Here is a 22810-nt window from a genome sequence, read left to right on the forward strand (position 1 = left end):
CAAAAGTATTCACAGGAGTAAATATATAGACAAAGTGTGGAGTAGAGACTGAAGGAAAGGCCATGCAGAGACTGTCCCACCTGGGGATCTATTCCATACACATACAGCCACCAAACCCAGACAATATTGCTGATGCCAAGAAGTGCAAGCTGACAGGAGCTTCATACAGCTGTCTCCTGAGAGGCTCTGCCACAGCATGATAAATAGAGGCAGATGCTCATATCCAACCACTGAACTGAGAACAGGGTCCCCATTGGAGGAGTTAGAGAAAGGATTGAAGGAGCTGAAGGGGTTTGCAACCCCATAGGAACAATAGCAACCAATCAGAACTCCTAGGAACTAAACCACCATCCAAAGAGTACCCATAGTTCCAGCTACATATGTAGTAGAGGAAGGCTTTGTGGGGCATCAATGGGAGGAGAAGCCCTTGGTCTTGCCAAGGCTCAATACCCAGGGGGAACACCCTCATAGAAGCCGGGGAAGGTGGGATGGGATAGGGGGTTTATGGGCAGGAAACTGGGAAAGGGGAAAACATTTGAAGTGTAAATAAAAAATAACCAATATAAAAAGATTAACTTTGCTGCTTGTACACTTAAGGTTTCTGCTCAATACCTTTCAAGTCTATGCCCATGACATCACGCAGCTTCTTACCTTCTGACAGCTTCGGTCAATTGGGTCCACTGGGGTAGCTCTGGGATGAGTTAGCCTTACATCATCTCTTCCACATTCAAGGTTGGCCCATAATTCAGTTATCAAGGCACTAATGAAGCCTAGGAAGAAGTATTACTTATGTCATATTGATAGCATCGTTTATACTATAGTGTGAAATAGTATAGTCGGGTTTAAGGAGCAGAGGTAAGATTATGCTTATGAAAAGATTTCCTCACGGAGGAAAAATACTTGATTCTTACAAAAAAATAGTACCCTTGATAGAAATGGTACTCGCTATTGGTACTTACTACATGTTTAGGATATTCTATCTCCTTGAAATGTTAAATAAATCATGAAAAGGGTTTTCCCTGGATACTACAAAGAATGTATTCAGGAGTTGGAGGAAGAGAAAAGACGTATCAAAGTAGGGCAGGCATTCCAAGAATATGTTTACTTAACATAATATCATTTACAATACCATATGTTTGAAACAATTCCGAACTTTGCTTCAATCCAACCTTTACATTCTCTTGAGTCAAATACTCTCTCACTAAATGAAAATGAATATTAAAATGGACTATTAAATTCAAATCATACACTACCTACAAAAACCTACTATTTAATCATAAAGTTAGTATGTCTTCATTCCTAGCTACATTCTAACTATTCGTCCTTACATCCACACAAACCTGTAGACCTCACGCTCATCAAGGGAACTTCCCTTTCCAAGAAATGCGGACTGTTACAGAAAGCCACAACCAATCAAATGCAGAGTGCTGGAGCCCCATCCCAGTGGATGCATCTACAACACAAATCCCACACACAGGGCTCAGGGAACATAGCAGAAGATGGGGTGCAAGGACAGGAAGAACCTGAGCTCAGGGTGTTTGCTGTGAGACGGTGTCTGTTGGTAATGACAGAGGTTATACCCATAAAGTCTCATCAATACAACTGCTGAAATGGGAGCTGACCAGAGACAACAACTACAAGTTGTTAAAACAGACAGCAGAAAGCCCATGAGGACTTAAGTCTACACAAAGAACTACAGGCAGGCAGAAATGATGAGAGTATATATTGTTAAATGCCTAGAACAAAATAAGAGAAGTCAGGGTTGGGGACACAACTAAAAAGTGTGGGTTCTATAACTGAGGATACCAGAGTCTAATTAAAAGTCTAATTTATAAGTTTATTAATTAGCTTATAGTCACTTGGGGGGGGGGTCCCTCATCTTTTCCAGAGACCAGAGCATGAAAATGAGAGTGGTATTTGAAAATGATAATTCCAGAGTATCTACAGCTCACACATGGGACAATGAATGTAAAGTGGCCAGTCCAGTGCCTGTAATGTAAGGGCTTAGGAATTGGTGGTCATCTTATGACCTATTCAAAATTTCATTTAACCATCGGAAAAAAAACAGTGACAGTATGAGGTTCAAAAGCTTAACTACTTCATGACAAGCAGCTCTGGGATGAAATAATCTTCAAATGGTTCTATTATATTCTTGTCTACAGTGCTACAGGGATTTTACTCTAAGTAAGTTTTGTCAAGGAACACAGAAAGAGTCCAAATTAGTTGGGCAGAAATAAAAAATGTCCCAAACTGTTTTGGCTTGGGTGGAGATGTAATAGAAATCACTGATATGAAGACCAGTCTTCATCTGCACCAAAGAGTGGAGCAGAGACTGAAGGAAAGGCCGTCCAGAGACTGCCTCATCTGGGGATCCATCCCATCTGCAGCCACCAAACCCCATACAATATTGTGGACGGCAAGAAGTACATGCTGACAGGAGCCTGATATAGCTGTCTCCTGATAGCCTCTGCCAGAGCTTTACTGCTACAGATGAGGATGCACTGGACTGAGCACAGGGACCACAATGAAGGAGTCAGAGAAAGGCCTGAAGGAGCTGAAGGGGTTTGTAACCCCAGAGGAAGAACAACAATATCAAATAACCGGAAGTTCCAGAGATCCCAGGGAATAATACACTAACCAAAGAGTACACATGGAGGGACCCATGGCTCCAGCCACATAAGTAGCAGAGGATGGCATTTTCTGGCATCAATAGGAGGAGAAGCCCTTGGTTTTGTGAATGCTCATTTCCCCAGTGTAGGGGAATGCCAGGGTGGTGACGTAGGAGTGGGTGGGTAGTGGGGGGAGCATCCTCATAAAAGTAGGGGGGGGGGGAAACAGGAGGGGTGGGAATCGGGAAAGGGGATAATATTTGAAATGCACATACATAAAATATCCCTTAAAATGCAAAAAAGTAATCACTGACAGAACTGTGGTGACTTGCCACCTCCCCCTGTGACTTCTATTTCACTAACACTAAGTACGTGTTGGCTGATGCTCAGTAAACTAAATATGTGACAAATAAAATCACCATGGCTTACTTCCCTACGTCTCCAGTTGATATTGGGAAATATATAGAAATAAAAACTCCAAAGAGCATGAGAAGGCTACAGTGAGGGCCATGCTTTCTAGAGGAAGAGGAATGGAGGGAGTAAGAGACTGGTACAGGCACATGACAGCTATGATGATAGTGCATTTCGATGCATATGCAAATCTACCAGACTAAGCACTGAGCCATTCTCTCAGGCATAATTATATCAAGGCAGAAAGTCGTTCTTCAGGATTATAAAGTGAGGAGTGATTCTCCAATAATCAATGTTCCAGCATAGATTATCGGGTACCACTGGAATTTCTTGGAGAACAAAGACAAACTTCCTTCAACGTAATCACAAACTGGGAAGTAGAATTTACGAGGTAAAGATAGTCTGGAAGTTTATTGTGCTAAATTTTCAGGTATTTATTTTACTTACAATGATTGCATTTTACCCAGCGGGGGAGACTTGCCTGAATTCTGCAGAGCCACTGCACCCGCTGCTGTGGATGCCACCTGCACAACCAAGACTTCATAGCCGAACTTCTTCTGCCTGTTGACCTAACATGAAGAACACACGGAGAAGCAAAGAGCTCAGCGTTCTAGTTACCCACAACAGCCTTGTGGGTACAGCACTTACTGCTCTTCAACAATTAGAATACTAGAAATTTCTTCCCAGTGATAAAAACACAAAACAAGGAAACCCTCACGGAGAATTAGTACCAATGTGGTATTTGTAACAATTACTTCTGGTCCGAGTTTAATCCTAGCTCTTTGATTTAAACGAGTCACTTAGTCAGACACTAAAGTCATGAGGCTGCAGTTAAGAGCACATGCTGCTCTTACAGAGGACCCAACTTCAGTTCCCAGAATTCCGTTCAGTTCCTACATCCATACCTGGAGGCTCTTAACCAGCGGTACCTCTAGCTCCAGATGATCCAACACCTTGGCCCCTGTGGACATCTGAACTCGCACACATGAACACACAAGAGTTAAAAATAAATATGTCTGAAGAGTCATTTGTTACTCGTAGCCTGACACTCTCATAAGTAAAGTAAAGGTCTTAGATCAAATAGAAGTAGGACAGCTTTCATTTCTAAATTGTATCCATCTTACTATTAAACTGTAACGTTCTATTTTTACTTTATAGGCTACTTCCACGTTTTTAAACTGTCACCACCAAATTCCTAAATAAGTTTTTAAGAAATTAAGAAAAAAACTTAAAATCTGATGCTTTTTCCTTAAAGTAAGTATTTCTAGAAAATACAATTTTTGTTTCTAAAGAAGAGCTGCTTGGTCCTAATCATCAATATATTGTTTTCTCCTGTAAAAAGGTCTTCAGTATTTGTCACTTTACAAGGAACAAACCTGCTTGGGGTAACTACAAAAGTGAGCTGATCTCTTCGTATCAATCACAGTAAAGGGGTGAAATGACACTGTAAACAACCATCCCATTCTGCTAGCCTATATGATGTTCAACTTCTGGAAGAGTTAATCACTCAGAATTCTTTCATTAGAACATTTCATTAAAAGAGCCTGGTTTAATTTCAAACTCTTAAAACAGAAGAAAAATGTGCCTTCTGTTTTAAAGGCAAAAACTGTAGCTAAAAGGGAACTAATAGCTATCCTGAGAATTAGGTCTATTTCATCAATTTTCTATTGTATACATCTTCTTAACTTAGCCTTCTTTTTCGATCTCATTAGTTATAGTTCCCACTTTCTGTACTGAGAATTTTGGTTTCTTTAAAAGCCCAGTTATGTTATGTGAATATGCTTTTGTTTCAGGCCCAGGAGTGGGATAAGAGGCAGTTTCACAGCATTCTAGTTATCCACAATACAGCCTTGTGGGTACAGCCACTCACTGCTCTCCAGCTATTAGAATACTAGAAATTTCTGCCAGGTGGTAATAGCACAAACCAAGGAAACCCTCATGGTGAATTAGTTCCAATGTGGTATTTTACTTCTGGTCTGAGTTTAATCCTAGCTCTTTGAATTCAAGAAGTCACTTAGTCAAGCTAAGTGATTATGATTTGCCTCATGCACTAGCAGGGGTGTGATTTCTGCCAACTGCAGAGAGTTTAATTCTGGGGACTCTGGACAAGCTATAAGTGGGACAGTCCAAGAGGGCCCATGCAGCTGCTGGTGGTCCCTGCTGATTCCTGCTGGTACATTTCTGTTCCTGAATTGCTGGATTGCTGGATTGCTGTTTTTCTGGACTGCTGGATAGTCTGACAAAGATTAGGCTTGCCCCAAGGAACCGGAAAAATAGGAAATAACCTATGGAAGTCTATCTTCTTTGTTCTCTAGCCTTTTGTCTCTCCTACCTAGTGTTGCAGGGTTGAAAGGGCTTAGGGTGGAATAAGGGTTTGAAGGGAGGTAGAGTTATAAGAAACCAATAAAATAGCTGAAAAAAATACACCAACAATTTTCCTTGAATTAGAATCCATTGTTCTGCACTGAGTGACACAGACACCCAGGGAGATAAAAACCTATTCTTCCTCCCCTGCATCTTCCTGCTAAAGAATGCCCTACTCATAAATACCTCCCACAGGCCCTGAAAATTGGATTATTAGTAGCCACATGCTTTGCCCATTTCTGAGATATTGTGAAAATGGAGAAGATTATCATGGCAGACATTTTATTAAACAAGGTAAGTCTTCAGGCATATAGTCAAAAACTAGAAAAGAAAAAAATCTGAGTTTTAGTCTAACCATTATAACTAGTCAGCTAACAGATCTATAAAACACACCGTGTAACTAATCTGAGCGTCCACTGTTTCTTCCACAAAATTAAGAAAGTGGCCTAGCTGCTAGGCTTTCTTGAAAAATATCTGAGGAAGTTAATGATGAAAATATCTGGACTAACGGGGCACATTAACATGTGATGAATATGCTAATGAAGAACTATGGGCTGTAAATTCCCAATGTCAAAGGAGCAGTCTCTTCTACTAGAGCAGCCAGGGTGAAGCAAAGAATGTTTTGTTTTGGAATTTACGGACATAAAAATGACATCTAATTCTAGATGCATCGTGTAAAGACATGCCTGGCTGAAGTAAAGCACCTGAATGAAGAAAATGTGTGTGAACTATTCTCCTGTTGTCACAATGATAGACAGAATAAACACACAGGAAGCCTACATGACGATAAACGGTATAAACAGAACAGGAAGCCTGAACAGGTAATTAGTATGCATGGGCAGCTCTATGCTTGGCTGTGGTGGAGGGACTCAAACTAAACCAGAATATTTACAATAACATAAAGGACTGTGGGGAAGAGAGAGAGAGAGAGAGAGAGAGAGAGAGAGAGAGAGAGACAGAAAGAGAGAGAGAGAGAGAGAGAGATAATAAACTGTTAAATGTGGAAGCTTGCAGAAGGGAAATGTGTACAGAGTGAAACAGAACTAGCAATCTGGAATGATACTAGAATAAAATAAAGAAGACAATAGGAACCTGATACAGATGGATGAGGTAAGGGTGCCATAAACTGAGGAACAGAGGTAACTATCAGGCAGAGACAACAAAAATGGTTATTTATTTTCTAATAGTTTTAATCAAAGGAGGAGATTTGAATTTAAGAGAGTAGAGGGGGAAGAACTTGCCATTAGCAACATAAAATATCAAAGCACTTTATGAAAGAACTGATTCCAGGCCTGGCTACATCTGTAAAGTGCTTCCTACATAGGCATGAGTTCAATCTGCCTGAACCCACATTTGGGGATGAAGTGGGGGAGGGGAAGCTGGGCTCAGTAGCACAAACCTAGCATTTCAACACTGGGGAAGAAGCGACAAGGCTGCTGGTTGTTGCTGTAAAATTAAAATCAAGGCTGCTTTCTTTTATCCTGCCCTAGGTCTGGCACCGCAGTGCCCCAAGACATCTGCTAGATATCTTCATCTCAGTCAGCAAAGCCTCTCACCTGCATTGCTCCATCCCATATCACACTGCCAAGGGCTGCTCTCTGAGCCTGGCAACAGTCTTTCTCCCCGTATAGTTCCTAAGGCAGGTTGCCACCATGCCAGACACACACATCCCAATTCCGTGGTGTGCTAGTGCGTCTAAATCGCCACATGGAAGAACACACAACACACAACCTCTGATCCAATTCATAATATATCATTTGCTCATCTAGACATACGAAGCCTGTACACATCCCTCCCTTAAGAATGTTCATAGCAACCTGTAAATGTGCAGAGAGGAATCTTAACATCCGCCTCCATGCTCTCTCCGCTGCTGCTCCACAATCTCTTTGGCTTCCGGCTCCTCTCCCTCTTTAAAACTTTTCTCCCACCCATCCTTCCTTCTCGTCCAATGACAGGCCTCGTTCTATCCTATACCTGCCTCCACCTGCATAATGACATCATCCTGCAGCTGGTCATCGAGCCTAGCCCCAAAATCGGTGAATTCCTGGTTCAGAAAGCCTGTTTCAAAAAATAGGATGGAGCTCTTTGCCATCTTGCAAGATGGCAGGTGAAGAGACTGGGGGCCAGACAGGAAGGAGAAGGCTGAGGAGCTTCTATAAAGGTCAGCCTGAGGCTAAGGAATCCAGCGGGAAGCCCCACTACTGCCAAAAGCCACGGTTGGTCAGAGGACCTGGACACACTCCCACTCTGCCGTGTCTTCCAGAAGGGTCCTGCACAGGAGTAAACGACTCAGCTGCAAAATCTTTTTCCCCTGCAAGTTTCTCTCTCTCTCTTTCTTCCTTTCTTTCTTCCTTTCTTTCGTTCGTTCATTCTTTCTTTCTTTTCTTTTTTCTTCTTTTTTCTTTTTCTCTTTTTCTTTTTATTTCTTTTTTTTTTTGCTTCATATTTATTTATTCACTTTACCTCCCAATATCCATCTCAGGTCAACCCACCCACAGTTCTTCCCCTATCCTTCTTCCCTTTTCCTCTGAGTGAGTGGGCACCTCAGGCATCCCCCACCCTAGCATGTTAGGTCACTGCAGGATTAGGTGCGTTCTCTCCCACTGAGGCCAGATTGAAAAGAGAAAAAAAATTAAGGGGTGTGTCTTGTCATCTGTCATGAAAGCAGTTTATAGTGACAAGAACAGAGGATCATGCGTGGTTAAGCTTTGCAAGATGTCTAGGTGTTATACTACCAAGAAAGTACCAGGGAAATGGCAACACCCAGGGAAGAAAGTCTCCTATCATCACATGAGAAGCTGCACACCACGCCAAACCCATCGCTGATCATCTGCAATGGACCACCCCAGGGGGAAGAGCGGTGCTCCTAAAACAGAATTACTAATCAGGGTAAGGTTGATCAGGAAGCTGTAGACTGGACAGTTTGCAAAGGTCAGGCTATTACTTGGCTCCAGGGATGTATGCAGTCCTTTCAGACTCTAACAAATGGAATTTATCCTCACAAACTACAGCTCTAAATTTCTTGCCTAAAAACTAATTAAAAAGAAGATACATTTAAAACAAAAGTGGAGAGCAATTCAGAAAGCAGTAAAAATCAACGTTGACATCCATGCAAGTGTGTGCAACATACAGCCACACCACACACACACACACACACACACACACACACACACACACACACACACCAGCCTTGATCCTAGCCAAAAGACCAAGTTGTTATGCAGAAAAATATGGTTAAATGCATAGCTAAGATCCAAAAGTCCCAGAAATGTCTTTACTAGGAAAGAAAAAACAAACAAACAAACAAAAAAAACCTCAGAGATAATTATGACTCAATTACTTCAGACTACTTGATTAAATAAATTACCTTGCAAGCTTTATTTAACAGTAGAATATGAACCCTCTAAAGGGAAGTTTGTGTCTTTAAAAGTGCCTGAGGCCTAAACCCTCAGTGATACATACATTTAGATGTAATAGGATTTTTTTCCCAGAAATTCTACCCAGTTTTGGTACATATGGAGGTATTATATCATGCTTATAAAACATCTGGAAAATTAACTGAATTTTTCAATTCCATCTGGCTACTTGCAATTTCAAAATACAGAGACGCCAATATCTATTACCTAAAGCTTTCCTTTAAAAAAAAAAAAATCAAGTGTTACAGTGCAGCCCGGGATTTTACCTGAAGCTTAATAACCTCGTCACACATGGAGAGCAGAATAACGCTCTCAGTGGCTTTTACAACAACAACAATCCTTTTGCTTACAGCAGATGGCAATTCATACCTGTGGCTGTTTTGCGTACTGGCTGAACATAAACGTCACACAGTCACTGATGGCACCTGTCCTCTGAAGAAGCAGCAGTCCTTTGGGGGTGGCAGCAAAATTGAGTAAATCATCCAACAAATTGTCTTCCCAAGCCACAGCCACACTGGGACAGGAAAAGGGATGGCGAAGAGACATTTAATATGCTCAAAACAGAAAATGCTTCAGATCGGCGTGGACATTAAGCTGACAGAGTATACACTGGCTGCTGATTACTCTGTCGATGTTGTGAGATGAAAAGGGTCTGTGAGGTTTTCTCAGTTCTACTCCGACAGCTCCCATCAGTGAGTGAGTGTTCTCTGCTGCAGCACGTTGACCAGTCCCCACCTCCCCTTATGATTCCGCTGCCCTTGCATTCCCTGCCCTTCAACTGTCCATTATTTCTGTGCATTCTTTTTATTAAAGTATTTGCTTTCTCGTGTTCTAAAGCATAATATATATGGTTTCGCTTTTATTTCCATAAGTTTTTATTTTATTTAAAGATGAATAATAACATGTTTTCCCAGATTATATTTTTAAGACTGAGAACTTTGGCAGAGGTAAAAGAAGGAGGAGGAGGAGGAGAAAAACTAGCAGAAACCATAGAAAACCTTTAAAAACACTATACTCCATAGATATATTATTTGCTCAATTAAATCTTTGAAATAGGTTTTCCTAAAATTAAGAAAAATATACAATTTGCGTATGAACTAAAATATCGTTCAGAGTACCAAGCAGGTTAACTTAAATCACAGAGATCAAACAAACAGTTAACGTACAAGTGAGAGCTGCCCAGTGAGGACATCACCTGTTAGCCCCAGCCACTACACTGTAGATAATAAGATCTGTCAGGTGCCACACAGTCCAGAAGGTACAAGAGTGATAACCTCGAGAACCAATATCAAATGTGTGCCTGCCCCAAGTGTTATATGCAATTAAACTACTTAAGAACATGTGTTTGGCACAAGGAAACATTTTGTGGTGATGGTGTGGTTTGAAAGAATAGACATTTCCAAACATAGAAGATTAGCTGGGCATGGTGACACAAATCTGTAATGCTAGTACTTAGGAGCCAATGACAGAGGCAGGAAGATCTCTGTGAGTCTGAGACCAGCCTGGTTTACATAGTGAGTTCCAGACTAGCTGGGGCTGTATAGTGAGAACCTGGCTTGCTAGCTAAGAACACTTGTCATGCGTGCATGAGGACCTGAAACTGAACCCCAGCAGTGAGGCATGGAGTGGGGAAGGAATTATGAGGCCTGCAGTGATATCTTCTTTGGAAAAAAAGCTCTTGCCTTTGGGAGACTGAATTTTAGCTAGACTCTGCATCCAGCCTAGCAGTGTGCCCTGAGCTCACCTAGAGCTACATACTCACCCACTAGTATATTGTGTACTCAGCCTGTTCCCTCAGGTGAAACCTGCCTTCAAAACAATGGATCTCAACTTATTATCACTTGTATTTCTCATTTAATCAGCTTTTACAGCCTAAGCTAAATGCATTGCTTCAATCTGAAACTGTTATTCAATCCCTCTGATCCAGAAGAGAGAGAGAGAGAATGTTCACATGCATGTGGTAATCATTTTCTGAGCATAGCCAAGAGATCGAAAGCAATCTTAAAGTAAGCAAATACCTACAAATGTTAGATGCAACCTGTGGATAGACAGATATAGTATAACAACATCTGTGTTTGTTTCAAATGCTCTGCTGGGTCCGCTGGAATCAGGAAAGAAACTTCTGGTAAAACTGTTAAAGATTTCTATAAAAATGTACTCCTCATCCCTTTTCCCATACTAGGATTTCTACCTTGTTCAATGAACACAGAGCAAAGCTCTTTGTTAGGAAGAGACACAGGGATAGATCAGACACAACAGAATATGGGCAGAATCACAAACTAAAGTCTTCTTTTTTAAAGTCTCTTTCTTCATTTCCTGATGTGGCATTGATGCCAAGGCCTACCCCTGCCTCAGAATTTATAAGCAGCTAATCGTGGTAGTGGAAGGAGAGTGTCTTGAATGGTGTGACCTCTAGTCACATGTCCATGCTCCAGAAACAAACCCTCATCCTTGCTCCTATAAACAATCCTAATGCAGCCAACTGGGTCACTACCAAGGCATGAAACCAGAGTGCAACATTAGCTGAGGAGTGAAAGGGGATTAGCAGGAATAGAGTAGAAAAGTGACCAGAGAGCATGCCTATTACAGACATACACTACGTACATGTATGAAATGGCATAATTAAAGCCATTATCATATACAATTAGTATATGCTAATGAAACATTAAAGTAAGTTTTAGAAAAGTTAAGACAAGTCACTCACACAGGAACATACCTATGAAATATGTCATTAAATTAGTAAATTAGTCATAAAAATCAATAAAAATGTTTTTATATTCAATACAAATAAAACAGAAAACAAGTTATATGAGTGGCACCACTACATAATGTAAGAGTATATACAATTCTGAAAAGTAAGTGTTGGCATGCTTTAATAAATCTTCTCTGGAACTCTGGAACTGCCCCTCAGTGTTAAAAAGGGGCAGAAGATCTGAGCCATGGAGTTGTATTGCCCTTTCCCTTGGGAGGCAGCAGTGGTAAAAGGTGTGAAGCTGCAAAGGGCACTCTCCTTTAGTGTGGTGATTTGAATGACAATGGACCCCACAGACTCAGAGAATGCTTGGTCAGCAGGGAGTGGCATTCCTTGAGAGGGATGAGGAGGTGTGGCTTTGTTGGAGTAGGTGTGACTTTATTAGAGGAAGTGTGTCCCTGGGGTAAACTTTGTGGTTTCAACAGCTCAAGCCAGGCCCAGGTCTCTAACTTAGGACAAAGGCCACCTTAGGGAAACACCAAGTGGCTGGGACTTTAACACCCAGTCCAAAGAATTTAGGATAACACCCTGTTCCAGGAAATCAGCTAACCTCAAACAGGGAAGGGCCCTTAGCAGTCCCTCTTCTGACTGCCAAAGATACCTCTCCATTAAGGAGTGTAAAGGTCATTTTGTGTCATCAAGGATCAACTCATGCTGTTTCCAAAGGCTGTCCTCCACAAGTGTATAAAAAATGTGTGCATTTGTCATTTGGGGTCACCTCTGTCCCGATTACAGGGCCACCCAGTGCACTGGATCATTAAACCTCTTGCTTGATTGCATCGCTCTGTCTCCGTGTTTTCATGAGTGGGACCTCCCAGTCGTAGGGCTGATTGGGTCCTACAGATATAGAACTCAGCTATTTCTCCAGCACCATGTCTGTCTCCAGGTCACCATACTTTTCAACATGAGACTAGACTAGACCCCTGAAACTGTGAGCAAGACCCAATTAGATGCTCTCATTTAAAACAGTTGCCAGGGTCAGGGTATCTCTTTACAGCAACAAAACACTGACTATACAGCAAGGTATATCCTGGTGATTAATGTCAGGATACCATGGGCTGAGCTTTGCAGATCAAAGAACTCTCGGTAATTTACCTCCCATTTTGAAGAAGGTCTTTTAATGCCTGGCTGTGACAAATTTAACATCTTTTTCTCTGTGATTGGATCTTCTCTAAGGTCACACAGTGATTGGCTCAAAAAGTATGAGAACACTTTGATAAGCCTATTAGAAATTTTATTTGGAGTTTTCGAGCAATAGGCAGAGTAAAAGGACATGAATACCCACCAGAAGTATCAGCTTCCCCATTCTCTAATACTAGACACACCATTAAATGTGAAACGGGAGCAGGATCATCCAAAACATGTTAATAATAATAATAATAATAATAATAATAATAATAATAATTAGCTTTTACAGTTGCAATTATTTTACTGTTATCTTGTTAAGCTAACTTTTATTCTCCCTAACTTGGACTAGAGAAAGCTCATTCACTAAACTTATTTCTACACACACTCAGGAAATCAAGTATCAGTTGTACATTGACAGAAGATGGGCTTGCTGCTATAACCCTATCACACATAAGCTCCCTCAATAAAAGAACAAAAGATGCTCAAGTCTTTCCAGAAGGTAAACTGAACTGTTAGGACAAAAACGATATATACACTTCTAATATACTGTGAATTGTATTGAATTTTTGGCTTTTCTTGAGACATTATAATGAGGAATTTACATGTCATTCTGACTAGATTTGAAGAACAGCTAGAAACGTGATAAAACATTATTTAAGGGTATATCTGTGAGGTTGTCTCGAGGGGAATTTGGTGTACAAATCTCAGTAGACCAAGTGGAGAGGCTCTATCTTCAGTGTAGAGAAGGGGCCATTCGATTGGATGGGGATCCAGATAGAAGGACAACAGAGTTTAACCCTAGGCACCCAGGAACACTCTTTTGCCCTTTGAAACCAAAATCAAAAGCTTCCTGGCCTTCACAGCCGAATCTCACAACAGGAGACTCTCAACACTTGGACTAAGCAATATTCTCAACATCCCAGAATCCACTTTCCAAATATCCTGTCTTCCATAACAGCAGGAACCAATGCCCCTAGTAGATTCTCTCCTCACTCATACATTGATCCATGAATCTATCCTACTGTTCTCCCCAGAGAGCTCTAATGAACACAGCCAGTAACACCAGAGGTTAGGAAACCTCTTCCTCCCTAGGACTGCTTTCCTGTAAGCACATACTCATAGCTAACATTGCCTCTTTCCACCTATTAACCCGCCCGTACTCTGTGTCAAGGAAGAATGAATGTATGGCTTCTTGAATAAGCAGTGCCTTTTCTCTAGTCCACTCCATCCATAGCAGTGGCTCTCAAGCTAGGGGTACAACACTTTGGGGGCCACATATCAAATTTCCTGTGTATCATATATTTACATTACATTACAGTAGGAAAGTTACCATCATGAAGTTGCAATGAAGTAATTGTGTGGTTGGGATGACTACAGCATGAGGAACTGTATTATGGCGTCGCAGCATTAGGAAGGCTGAGAACCTCTGCTCTATAGGAAGCAGCCCCCTACAGCAAACATGTCTTCTGCTCTGTTTTATTGATGATGACAGGGAAATTGATGACAGTGAAGTGTGCATTTGGGACTGGACAAAGCTTATCTAATTTCTCCATAATCTCTCAATGAAAAGGAGAAAAAAGGCAGTTGATGTGTGTTAACCATATTATAAATAAACATACATGAAAATTCCAGAGAATGAACTATTTTGAACCCTTAAACTTTTCCAAAATTTGAAAAACTTAACAGATTTTATAAGTTAAGCTCTATTCTACAAAAGAGAAAGAAGCACAGTGAGCATTTAGCAAAGAAGAACCCTTAAAGCTGTCCTTACTGTGACCCACACTGTGCCAATGCTCAGATCAACTAAAAGAAAATCGTAGAGCATGTAGATCACTAAACCTCAGTTTAATAAATTATTTCCCCGTTAACCTAACATCACAGCCAATTGATATTTCTAAAGAAGCACATATATACAGTGAACTGTTAATTTACATAATCTTCAAATGCCAAAACCATATTTAAACTACACTCTTGCTGTATTTTGGAAACTAAGTAAGTGGATCTCCTTGCCATCTAGAAACATCTTACTTCTACCGTGCATGCAAGATTCCTTTCCAGTTTTAGCATTTGATAATTATCTGATTTTTCTGAAAATTTAACAATCCACCAAGTTTGCTAACACAAAATATAAATACAGAATGAAGTAAAAACTATTTAATATTTCTACATTTGTAACAAGTATAACATAATCTATAAATGATAATAATCCTATAAAATGCAATTTGCCTTGAACCTGTACATATACAGTTAACTTCCTGGAAAATGTTTTTCCACCGTTTACCAGTGCATTTCAATTATCTCAACAAACACAATAGAGAGATGTGAAACATTGATGATTACCTGTTGGGAGACTCCTGGCTCACTGAAGAAACTGAGTCAGAGCCCTCTACTGGAGTGGGGATCCTTTCTGATAGCAAGCTTGTCTAAGAGAAAATAATGGATTAGTTCGTTTTTCTGCTCTTCTGACCAATAACACTATTCTCGAGATTTCTAATGCTGAAGTTCTGTTTTTAATCCTTGATCTATTTTAAGTCAATTATTTCGAAAGTAAATTATCTGGTTCAGTGAAATTGAAGGACTTAGCAATCCACTGGTCTGCACACGGCTCCTGCTGCACTGTGTTCCTGACATCTTAACCTCCACAGAAGAGGTTTGCTTCTGCAAAGAAAAGGCACCTTACGCTTCTGCAGCAGAGAACAAACCTTTGTGGTAATCAGTTAAAGGCTTGGACCCTTACTGAGAAGGGGGTTCTTACATCACCCTGTGCCAGGTTAAGAAGTATGGAGAGCTGACACCAACGACCACAAGCCTAGAGAAGTAGTATTTAACCTAGCATGATGGCACATGCCATTAATACTAGCACTCAGGAGGCAGAGGCAGGCAGCTCTCTGTAAGTTCAAGGCCAGCCTGCTCTATATAGTAAGTTCCAACCAGAGCTCCACAGTGACTCTTTCAAAAAGAAAGAAAGAAAAGGAAGGAAGGAAGGGAGGGAGGGAGGGAGGGAGGGAGGGAGGGAGGGAGGAAGGGAGGGAGGAAGGAATGAAGGAAGGGAGGGAGGGAGGGAGGGAGGAGAAATAGAAAGGAAGGAAAGAAGGAGGGAGGGAGGAGAACTAGAAAGGAAGGAAGGAAGACGGACAGACAGAGGAAAGGGGAAGAAAAGGAAAATGAAAAGGAGGAAAATCATGTTCCATTAAGATACCCTCTCCATGATCACGTACTGAAATGATGCCTGTAACTGAAGCACAGAGCTGCAGGGAGGAACCTTGGAGCACATACCTTCTTCCATGCCTTTGCTATAGAATCATGTAAGCCGTAAGGAAGCAGCACCTGCAAGCCTTCACATGTACTATATATCTGACGACACACAGAAATAAATGCTCCTTTTACTACAGGCAACGTTTCCGATCCAGGAAAAATAGAAATAGCGTCTTCTAGAAGTTTCTTTGAAAACTTGGCTATTATATGAGCACCTGTAGGGCTAAGAAAAGACCACAGATGTGACCCCAAATCCAACTGTGCGTGACGTCATGGAGCACTAACAAAACGGCCGCCTCCACACCACGGGCTTGTTCCCATTTACACAGCTCATAGGCTTTGGCTAACAAGACAGTAGGCCTGACCCATCAATGTGCACATGTGCAGTCATGGCGAAGGTTTCTGGGGGACACAGGAAAGGGCAATCAGCTGGGAGAAACAGCAAATCTGCGTATCCTTAAAGAGCCATCCATGGATGCCATGCAGCAGGCCCATGCATGAGTGTTCTCAGCTTTACAGTGAGCATCTCCTGTTGTTTGAGCTGTTGCAACCTTCCCTATACAATACCGACGACACGCCCACCCTGTCTCAAAGCTTGACATCGGTTTCCTAGAAATAACAGGAGCAGAGACCAAAAATGCTTCCAATATGAAAGCTGCTGTTTTAAATATTTTAATGCACTTACATCGTTTTTCCTATAGTCCTTTGAAATGGGAGTTTACAGGTTGGAGAATCTATGTACAGATTACAGAAGTAATTTGCATGATAACACACAGCTAATGATGAGAAAGAAACAAGATCACCTAGTCTAACACCACAGAGAAGCAATACTCATACTTTTTCTAGATTTAAAAACAAAAGCAAAGCAAAAGCAATAAACATCGGGTGTCAGAGAGCAGCCAAGCCTCCATGGTGACTTCTCCAGCAGCACTGCAAACATGTTTTCATCCTTGCCTTGCACATGTGACCCAGTGTACATCTCCACCGACAAAATGTCTATTTTAAATGTAGTGTGCCCCATAAAAATTATGACTTTTAGTTAGACAGCCCATATCAAACTTCTCTTTAGTCTCTCAGGATGTCATTTCCCCTGGATAGGTTTGCTTAAATTACACTTCCTACAAGCCCTGCAGGCCCTGCTGCATGATTTACACTCCCTGTGCAGCTTTCCTCCAACTCAATGTAGCTTTCTTTATATTTGAATAACTGTTTCCCCACAGGAGCCTCCAACCCATTTCCTATTTCCTCAAATGTTCTCAAAGATAATAATTAGATCTTAAGACTTAAACTTTAGTTCTTTGTTTCTTCCTTGGTAAATAGCTTTATTGGTTATGTGTGTCTCCTGCACGAGACACTTATTTGGAGGTCCCAATTTAGGTGACATTAAAAGTTAGCTTGCACTACACATGGACTGACCCTGGACTCTGACCTCATAGGTAGCAATGAATATCCTAGTAAGAGCACCAGTGGAAGGGGAAGCCCTGGGTCCTGCTAAGACTGAACCCCCAGTGAACCAGACTGTTGGGGGGAGGGCGGCAATGGGGGGAGGGTGGGGAGGGGAACACCCATAAAGAAGGGGAGGGGGAGGGATTAGGGGGATGTTTGCCCGGAAACCGGGAAAGGGAATAACACTCGAAATGTAAATAAGAAATACTCAAGTTAATAAAAAAAAAAAAGTTAGCTTGGCAGATGGCACCCTGCTGGCATTTCCAGCAAGAAAGGTGTTTCACCTGATGATTTTAGCAACTACTGTGGTGATTACCAAGATTTCATGAAGAAATACTTCAATACTCTCTGATTCAAGAATTTTGTTGGTATTTAGCAACCAGACTTCTTCTGCAAAGAATGTTTCTGGGGGAACCTGTTAAAATGCAGTGTGCAAAGGAAAGTTGGAAAAATATTATAATATCAATTTACAAACTAATAAATATACTTGGTATAGGAACATCAAAAAGAAATTATTCAATCCACTGTGTTTTATTTTACTATTTTTTATATTTTTATCATTTTAATCTTTTTAATCCATGTTTTTTATAGACCTAATAATATTTTACCCTATTGTATCCATTCGTTTTTGATCCTCAAGTTACACATCTTAAAGACAGTAGAAGCTTCCTTGAGGAACTTTTGGTACTATCCTGATATTTTTAAATATCTACCTTGTTTTCTAGAGTCAAAATTATGTGAGAATGATTCTGTGTATTTCTTATTCCTGACCTAGAAACAGTTATAGGGAAAAAAGATACAGAGATATCACAATGCAGGAATCTGCTGTCAATAACAGCATTGCTTATAGGCCTTTGACAGAGTAGTGACCTGAAAAAATATCTCTTTAGAAAAAGAAAGGTAAGTTCATAAATGCATTTCCATTATGAGCTGAGTACTCAAGATTTCACTTGTTTCTTTAATTTTATAATTTTATATTGTATCTTACACTGAAAAATCTTAGTTCCAAATGCCATTACCTGGTCATTTATTATCCGTAACAATTTCAAAATAACACCAGTGCTGCTTCTAAAGACACCCAACACAGCTGGCATTGAATCGAGATTATTTCCCTTCCATTGTACCTGACTACAGTTCAATCGTATTGCGGTTACCTGAGGTAATCTTCTTTCTCCATGACTTTGTCACTAACCAGCCTGTTACGTTTGCGTGCTCGTTTGCTTAGTAGGTTTTTTAAATTGTGCATTCTTTCTTCTTTATTTTGTTTAACATTTGGAGTCTAAAGCAGCTATTTAATTCTAAGATAAATGTAAGTATGACTAATGTATATACCACGGAGAACATTTCTCCATGTATGTTTCTTTGGTTCCCTGGAACTAACCGTTTTCCTTGCCTTTCGATCTGTCTACAAGATGTAAGCAAATGGATGACTCATACTGTCCTGTCCACAGAGGGCAGCAGACTATAAACACTCATCTGTCCTTTCTCTTTTTCCACTTAATGCCAACGCCAACACAATAAGCAGTCCATAACAACATTGCTGACTCTGTGTGGGGTGTGTGTATATATCAGTCTCAGGGCAACCTGGAGAGGAGAGGACAATGTCGAGAACCAGGTCTCTAATTCACCATGGGAGTCTCAGCAGCCAATCACAGGTCACCAAGCTTAGTTGGCAGCATGCTTCTCTGCTCAGGCTTTTCCTGGCCCCTGATTCCTTTTTACAGCTAGCGAGCTGTTCACTGCTCCATTGTGCAAAACAAAATTTAATGAGCCAGACGCTTTCTAATTGTATTTGCAAACATTCCAGCCTTTCTGCTAAGGAAACTACACAATGATAATCAGAAGTCACCTCTGGTAGTTTATATATCTTGTTTGTCCCACTTCAATGTGATAGAACCTTTCTTAAAAACAAAGACACACAAACACACACACACACACACACACACACACACACACACACGCGCGCGCGCACACACACACATGCACGCACAAAGATACATACAAACCCTAGAGGCAGTAATTGGCAAAACCCTGATTTATCCAGATTAACAATGTTCATACAGAAATAGAAAACTTATTTAAGGATATAAAGTTTGGCATACTAGCACTTTGATTTTTAATTTTTCTAATAAGTAATTTTATTCTTTTTTAATTTTATAAACTTTGCCATCAAAAAAAAACTTGCAAATAAATAAATATTTCACACACCAAAACTACCAGACCCAAAGTCGATGCTACTATATGAACTTACATACAGTTAGGATTGACAGAGTGAGGGGGGGGATCGCAGTTCAAGGCTGGTTTATGTTCTTAGCGAGGCATTATTTTTAAAAAATAATGAATTTGCAGAGGGTTAAACAATGAAAAGATTTTAGAATTAATGATAAAAGATAAATGTTCCTTTATAAAAAAAATATTGTTAAATACTCAACAGCTCCAGTTCAAATTGACAAACTAAATGTATGACATTTCTCCGTTCCCTCCATAAATTTAAAATTCACAAGGACAAATGTTTTTAAATGCATTAAAATCCCCTCCAGGACAAAGAAATCGGAAAAGATGATGGGGAATTTTGGACCTTGGGAAGCAGAAGAGCTGAGTAAACCCTGAAGGCTCCAGTGGCCAGCCGTGGTGCAACAGCCAGGTTGATCTGGCTTGCCTCTACAAGTCTGAAAGGAGCACACTAGTACCTGTTGAGTTAAATGTCTCTGTGATCTGGAACCACAAAACAGCACAGAAAGCATGAGCTGCTTGGAAGGGAGTTCATGGCAAACTATTCTCCTGGTCCCATTTAAAATGGCAGGCAGCCAGCTGGGGACTTTTTAAGGCACAGAAATCAGGAAACACAGGAGGGAAGATCAAATCAAAATGGACGCACTGAGGCCTGACATACAGCGCCACTTCCACACTGACTCCTATTGATACACGTGTGTGGTTGTTCAGGCAGGTAACTGCAGGAGGCTTCGGTAGGGTTTTTTTTTTTTTTTCAGTAAAATTCCATGCCTTTTCAACAAAAAAAAAACCAAAGTAATGGCCACAAGTGACAACTGCCTTGGTAATACTCAACAACAGTTTTGTTTTGTTTTTTAAACATCTAAGGAGTAAAAAGAGAAACAAAAACAGCAGATGAAAACCAAATGAAAGGAAAAAGAGAAAAGATGAGATGAAACTTCATTATCCACGAAGGTGGATGCAAATTTACTGTTAATTTACTGTACTCCAACAGGGTGTGCCTTCTCCTTTATGAAGCTGTTTGAATTCAACCAACTCCCTGAGGCTTCAGAAGCCTGTGAGAGGGTCTTGGGGAGCAGGTAAGAGGATATTGGATCTCATCAGGAATGATGCCTGCTAGCCTGACTGTGAGCTAGGATTAGATAGGAAAGGGCTAAAAAGATGTTTCAGTTGTTGAGAGCACTCACTGCTCCTGCAAAGAATCCAGGTTCCCAGCACTTGCATGGCAGCTCACAACTGCCTGGAATCCCCCTTCCATGGCATCCAATACCCTCTTCTGCCCTCCAGGGGTACCTGAATGCTTGCATGTGGGCATATACACATACATAGACAGAAAAGCAATAAAAATTTAAAAGACTTATCAAAGATAGTTTAATTCGTCACTAGTACCTATTCAGGAAACCTAAATACAACCAAATAGTTACACAAATAAAAACATACACGCACCTCTCTTCTTCAGAAGAGTTCATATTTTCTCCATACAGAAGTAAAATAAGTCCTTCCTCAACAGAAGCAATTCTTGCCAAAATATCAGCTATGTGAATTAGAGCTATTTCAGAGAAATCTGGAGCAGCCTGCAAATTTAATAATAATAATAATAATAATAATAATAATAATAATAATAATAATAATAACAGTGACAAGACAAATCAAATAATTTTATGATGTAGTGGGGGTGATGTATGCAGTCTAATAAAGTTATATGGCAAACACAACAACAAAACCGTCACAACTGCTGCTTGTGAAATAACGTATCTGAGTTGCATGTGTCACTAGATGATTTCCTTTTACCAACAAAGCTGATGAGGAAAATCAATACAAGATTTTCAAGTAAGCCATATTCTTCTATTTTAGGTACCACATTCCTACAAATTGGTCATGTTGTATATGCTATCTAATTCACTATAAATTTGTCTAATTGATGCCATGCCTTTATATACTTAACTGGATAAAGACTGACAAGGAACAGTCAGTTCATGAGTTGGGCAGCAGCAAATCATATCACCCACTCAGAAAACAAACGGGACTAATCATATCTGCTCACTCTAAGTGGAAGCATTGATAGATTGGCTAACATACAAGAAAATATCAGCTTCCTTCCAGCTTCCTTCTGCACCTGGAGCGGACCCTGTGCCAAAGGTCTCTGCACCCAGACCCAGCAGGAGAGCTGGCATCCAATGAGTCCTGACACACCTGAGGACACAGGTTAGACTATGACTTCTGCTCCTAGGAACATGCCTAGAGCCCTAAGGGCACAGGAACCAAGGAGCAGTCTGTGACAGGATACTTCCAGTTTCAGCCTGAACCTAAGCTGACCTGAAGCCACAGTTCTCAGTACCCAAATCCTGCTGAGAGAGCTGGTCTCCAGGAGGGCAGACACACAGACTTACAGGAGGCTCAACCCATTGTCAGAAAACAAGACCAGCTAACACCAGAGATAAAAGTCACAAAAGAACACACATGATATGCAATCACTGATAACTGGAGATTAGCTGAAAAGCTCGGAATACTCAAGATAAAACTCACAAACCACATGAAGTTCAATAAATAGAAAGACCAAAGTGTGGATGCTTCTGACTTTCTCAGAAGGGCAAACAAAAATACTCACAGGAGGAAATATGGAGAAAAGTATGGAACAGAAACTGAAGGAAAGATTCAGAGATTTCCCCACCCAGTGGATCCATCTCATATATAGTCACCAAATCCAGCCACTACTGGGGATGCCAAGAGGTGCGTGCTGACAAGAGCGTCATATAGCTCTCTCCTGAGAGGCTCTGCCAGAGTCTGACAAATACAGAGGCGAATGCTAGCAGTTAACCATTGAACTGAGAATGGGGTCCCCAATGGAGTAGTTAAAGAAAGGACTGAAGGAGCTGAAGGGGTTTGCGACCCCATAAGAACAACAATATCAACCAACCAGATGTGCCAGAGCTCCCAGGAACTAAACCACCATCCTAAGTATATACAGGGAGGGATCTATGGCTCCTGCTGCATGGCAGAGGATGTCCTTGTTGGGCATCAATGGGAGGAGAGGACTTTGTTCCTGTCAAGGCTTGATGCCCCAGTATAGGGGAATGTCAGGGCCAGGAGGTAGGCAGGAGTGGGTGGGTAGGTGAGGGAGCACACTCATAGAAGCAAGGGGAGGAGGGATGGGATAGCGGGTTTCTGAAGGGAAAACTGGGAAAAGGGATAACATT

At 40.9% G+C, this 22810-nt stretch overlaps 1 protein-coding gene across 1 annotated transcript in view; it reads right to left on the bottom strand.

The window, feature by feature from the left end:
* The window catches only part of Tbc1d32 (TBC1 domain family, member 32), a 227906-nt gene that overhangs the window by 137460 nt on the left and 67636 nt on the right, over positions 1–22810 (bottom strand). Inside the window, exons 15-20 of the mRNA XM_087598465.1 lie at positions 21060–21187; positions 15957–16158; positions 15021–15103; positions 9170–9314; positions 3502–3589; positions 652–770 (exon numbers count right to left, since the gene is read on the bottom strand). Of these exons, the coding sequence (XP_087454591.1) occupies positions 652–770; positions 3502–3589; positions 9170–9314; positions 15021–15103; positions 15957–16158; positions 21060–21187 (765 nt within the window). The remainder of the gene's footprint in view (positions 1–651; positions 771–3501; positions 3590–9169; positions 9315–15020; positions 15104–15956; positions 16159–21059; positions 21188–22810) is intronic.

Source organism: Rattus norvegicus, chromosome 20 (genome assembly GCF_021556685.1).
Source record: "Rattus norvegicus strain SHRSP/BbbUtx chromosome 20, alternate assembly SHRSP_T2T, whole genome shotgun sequence".
Classification (NCBI taxonomy): Eukaryota; Metazoa; Chordata; class Mammalia; order Rodentia; family Muridae; genus Rattus; species Rattus norvegicus.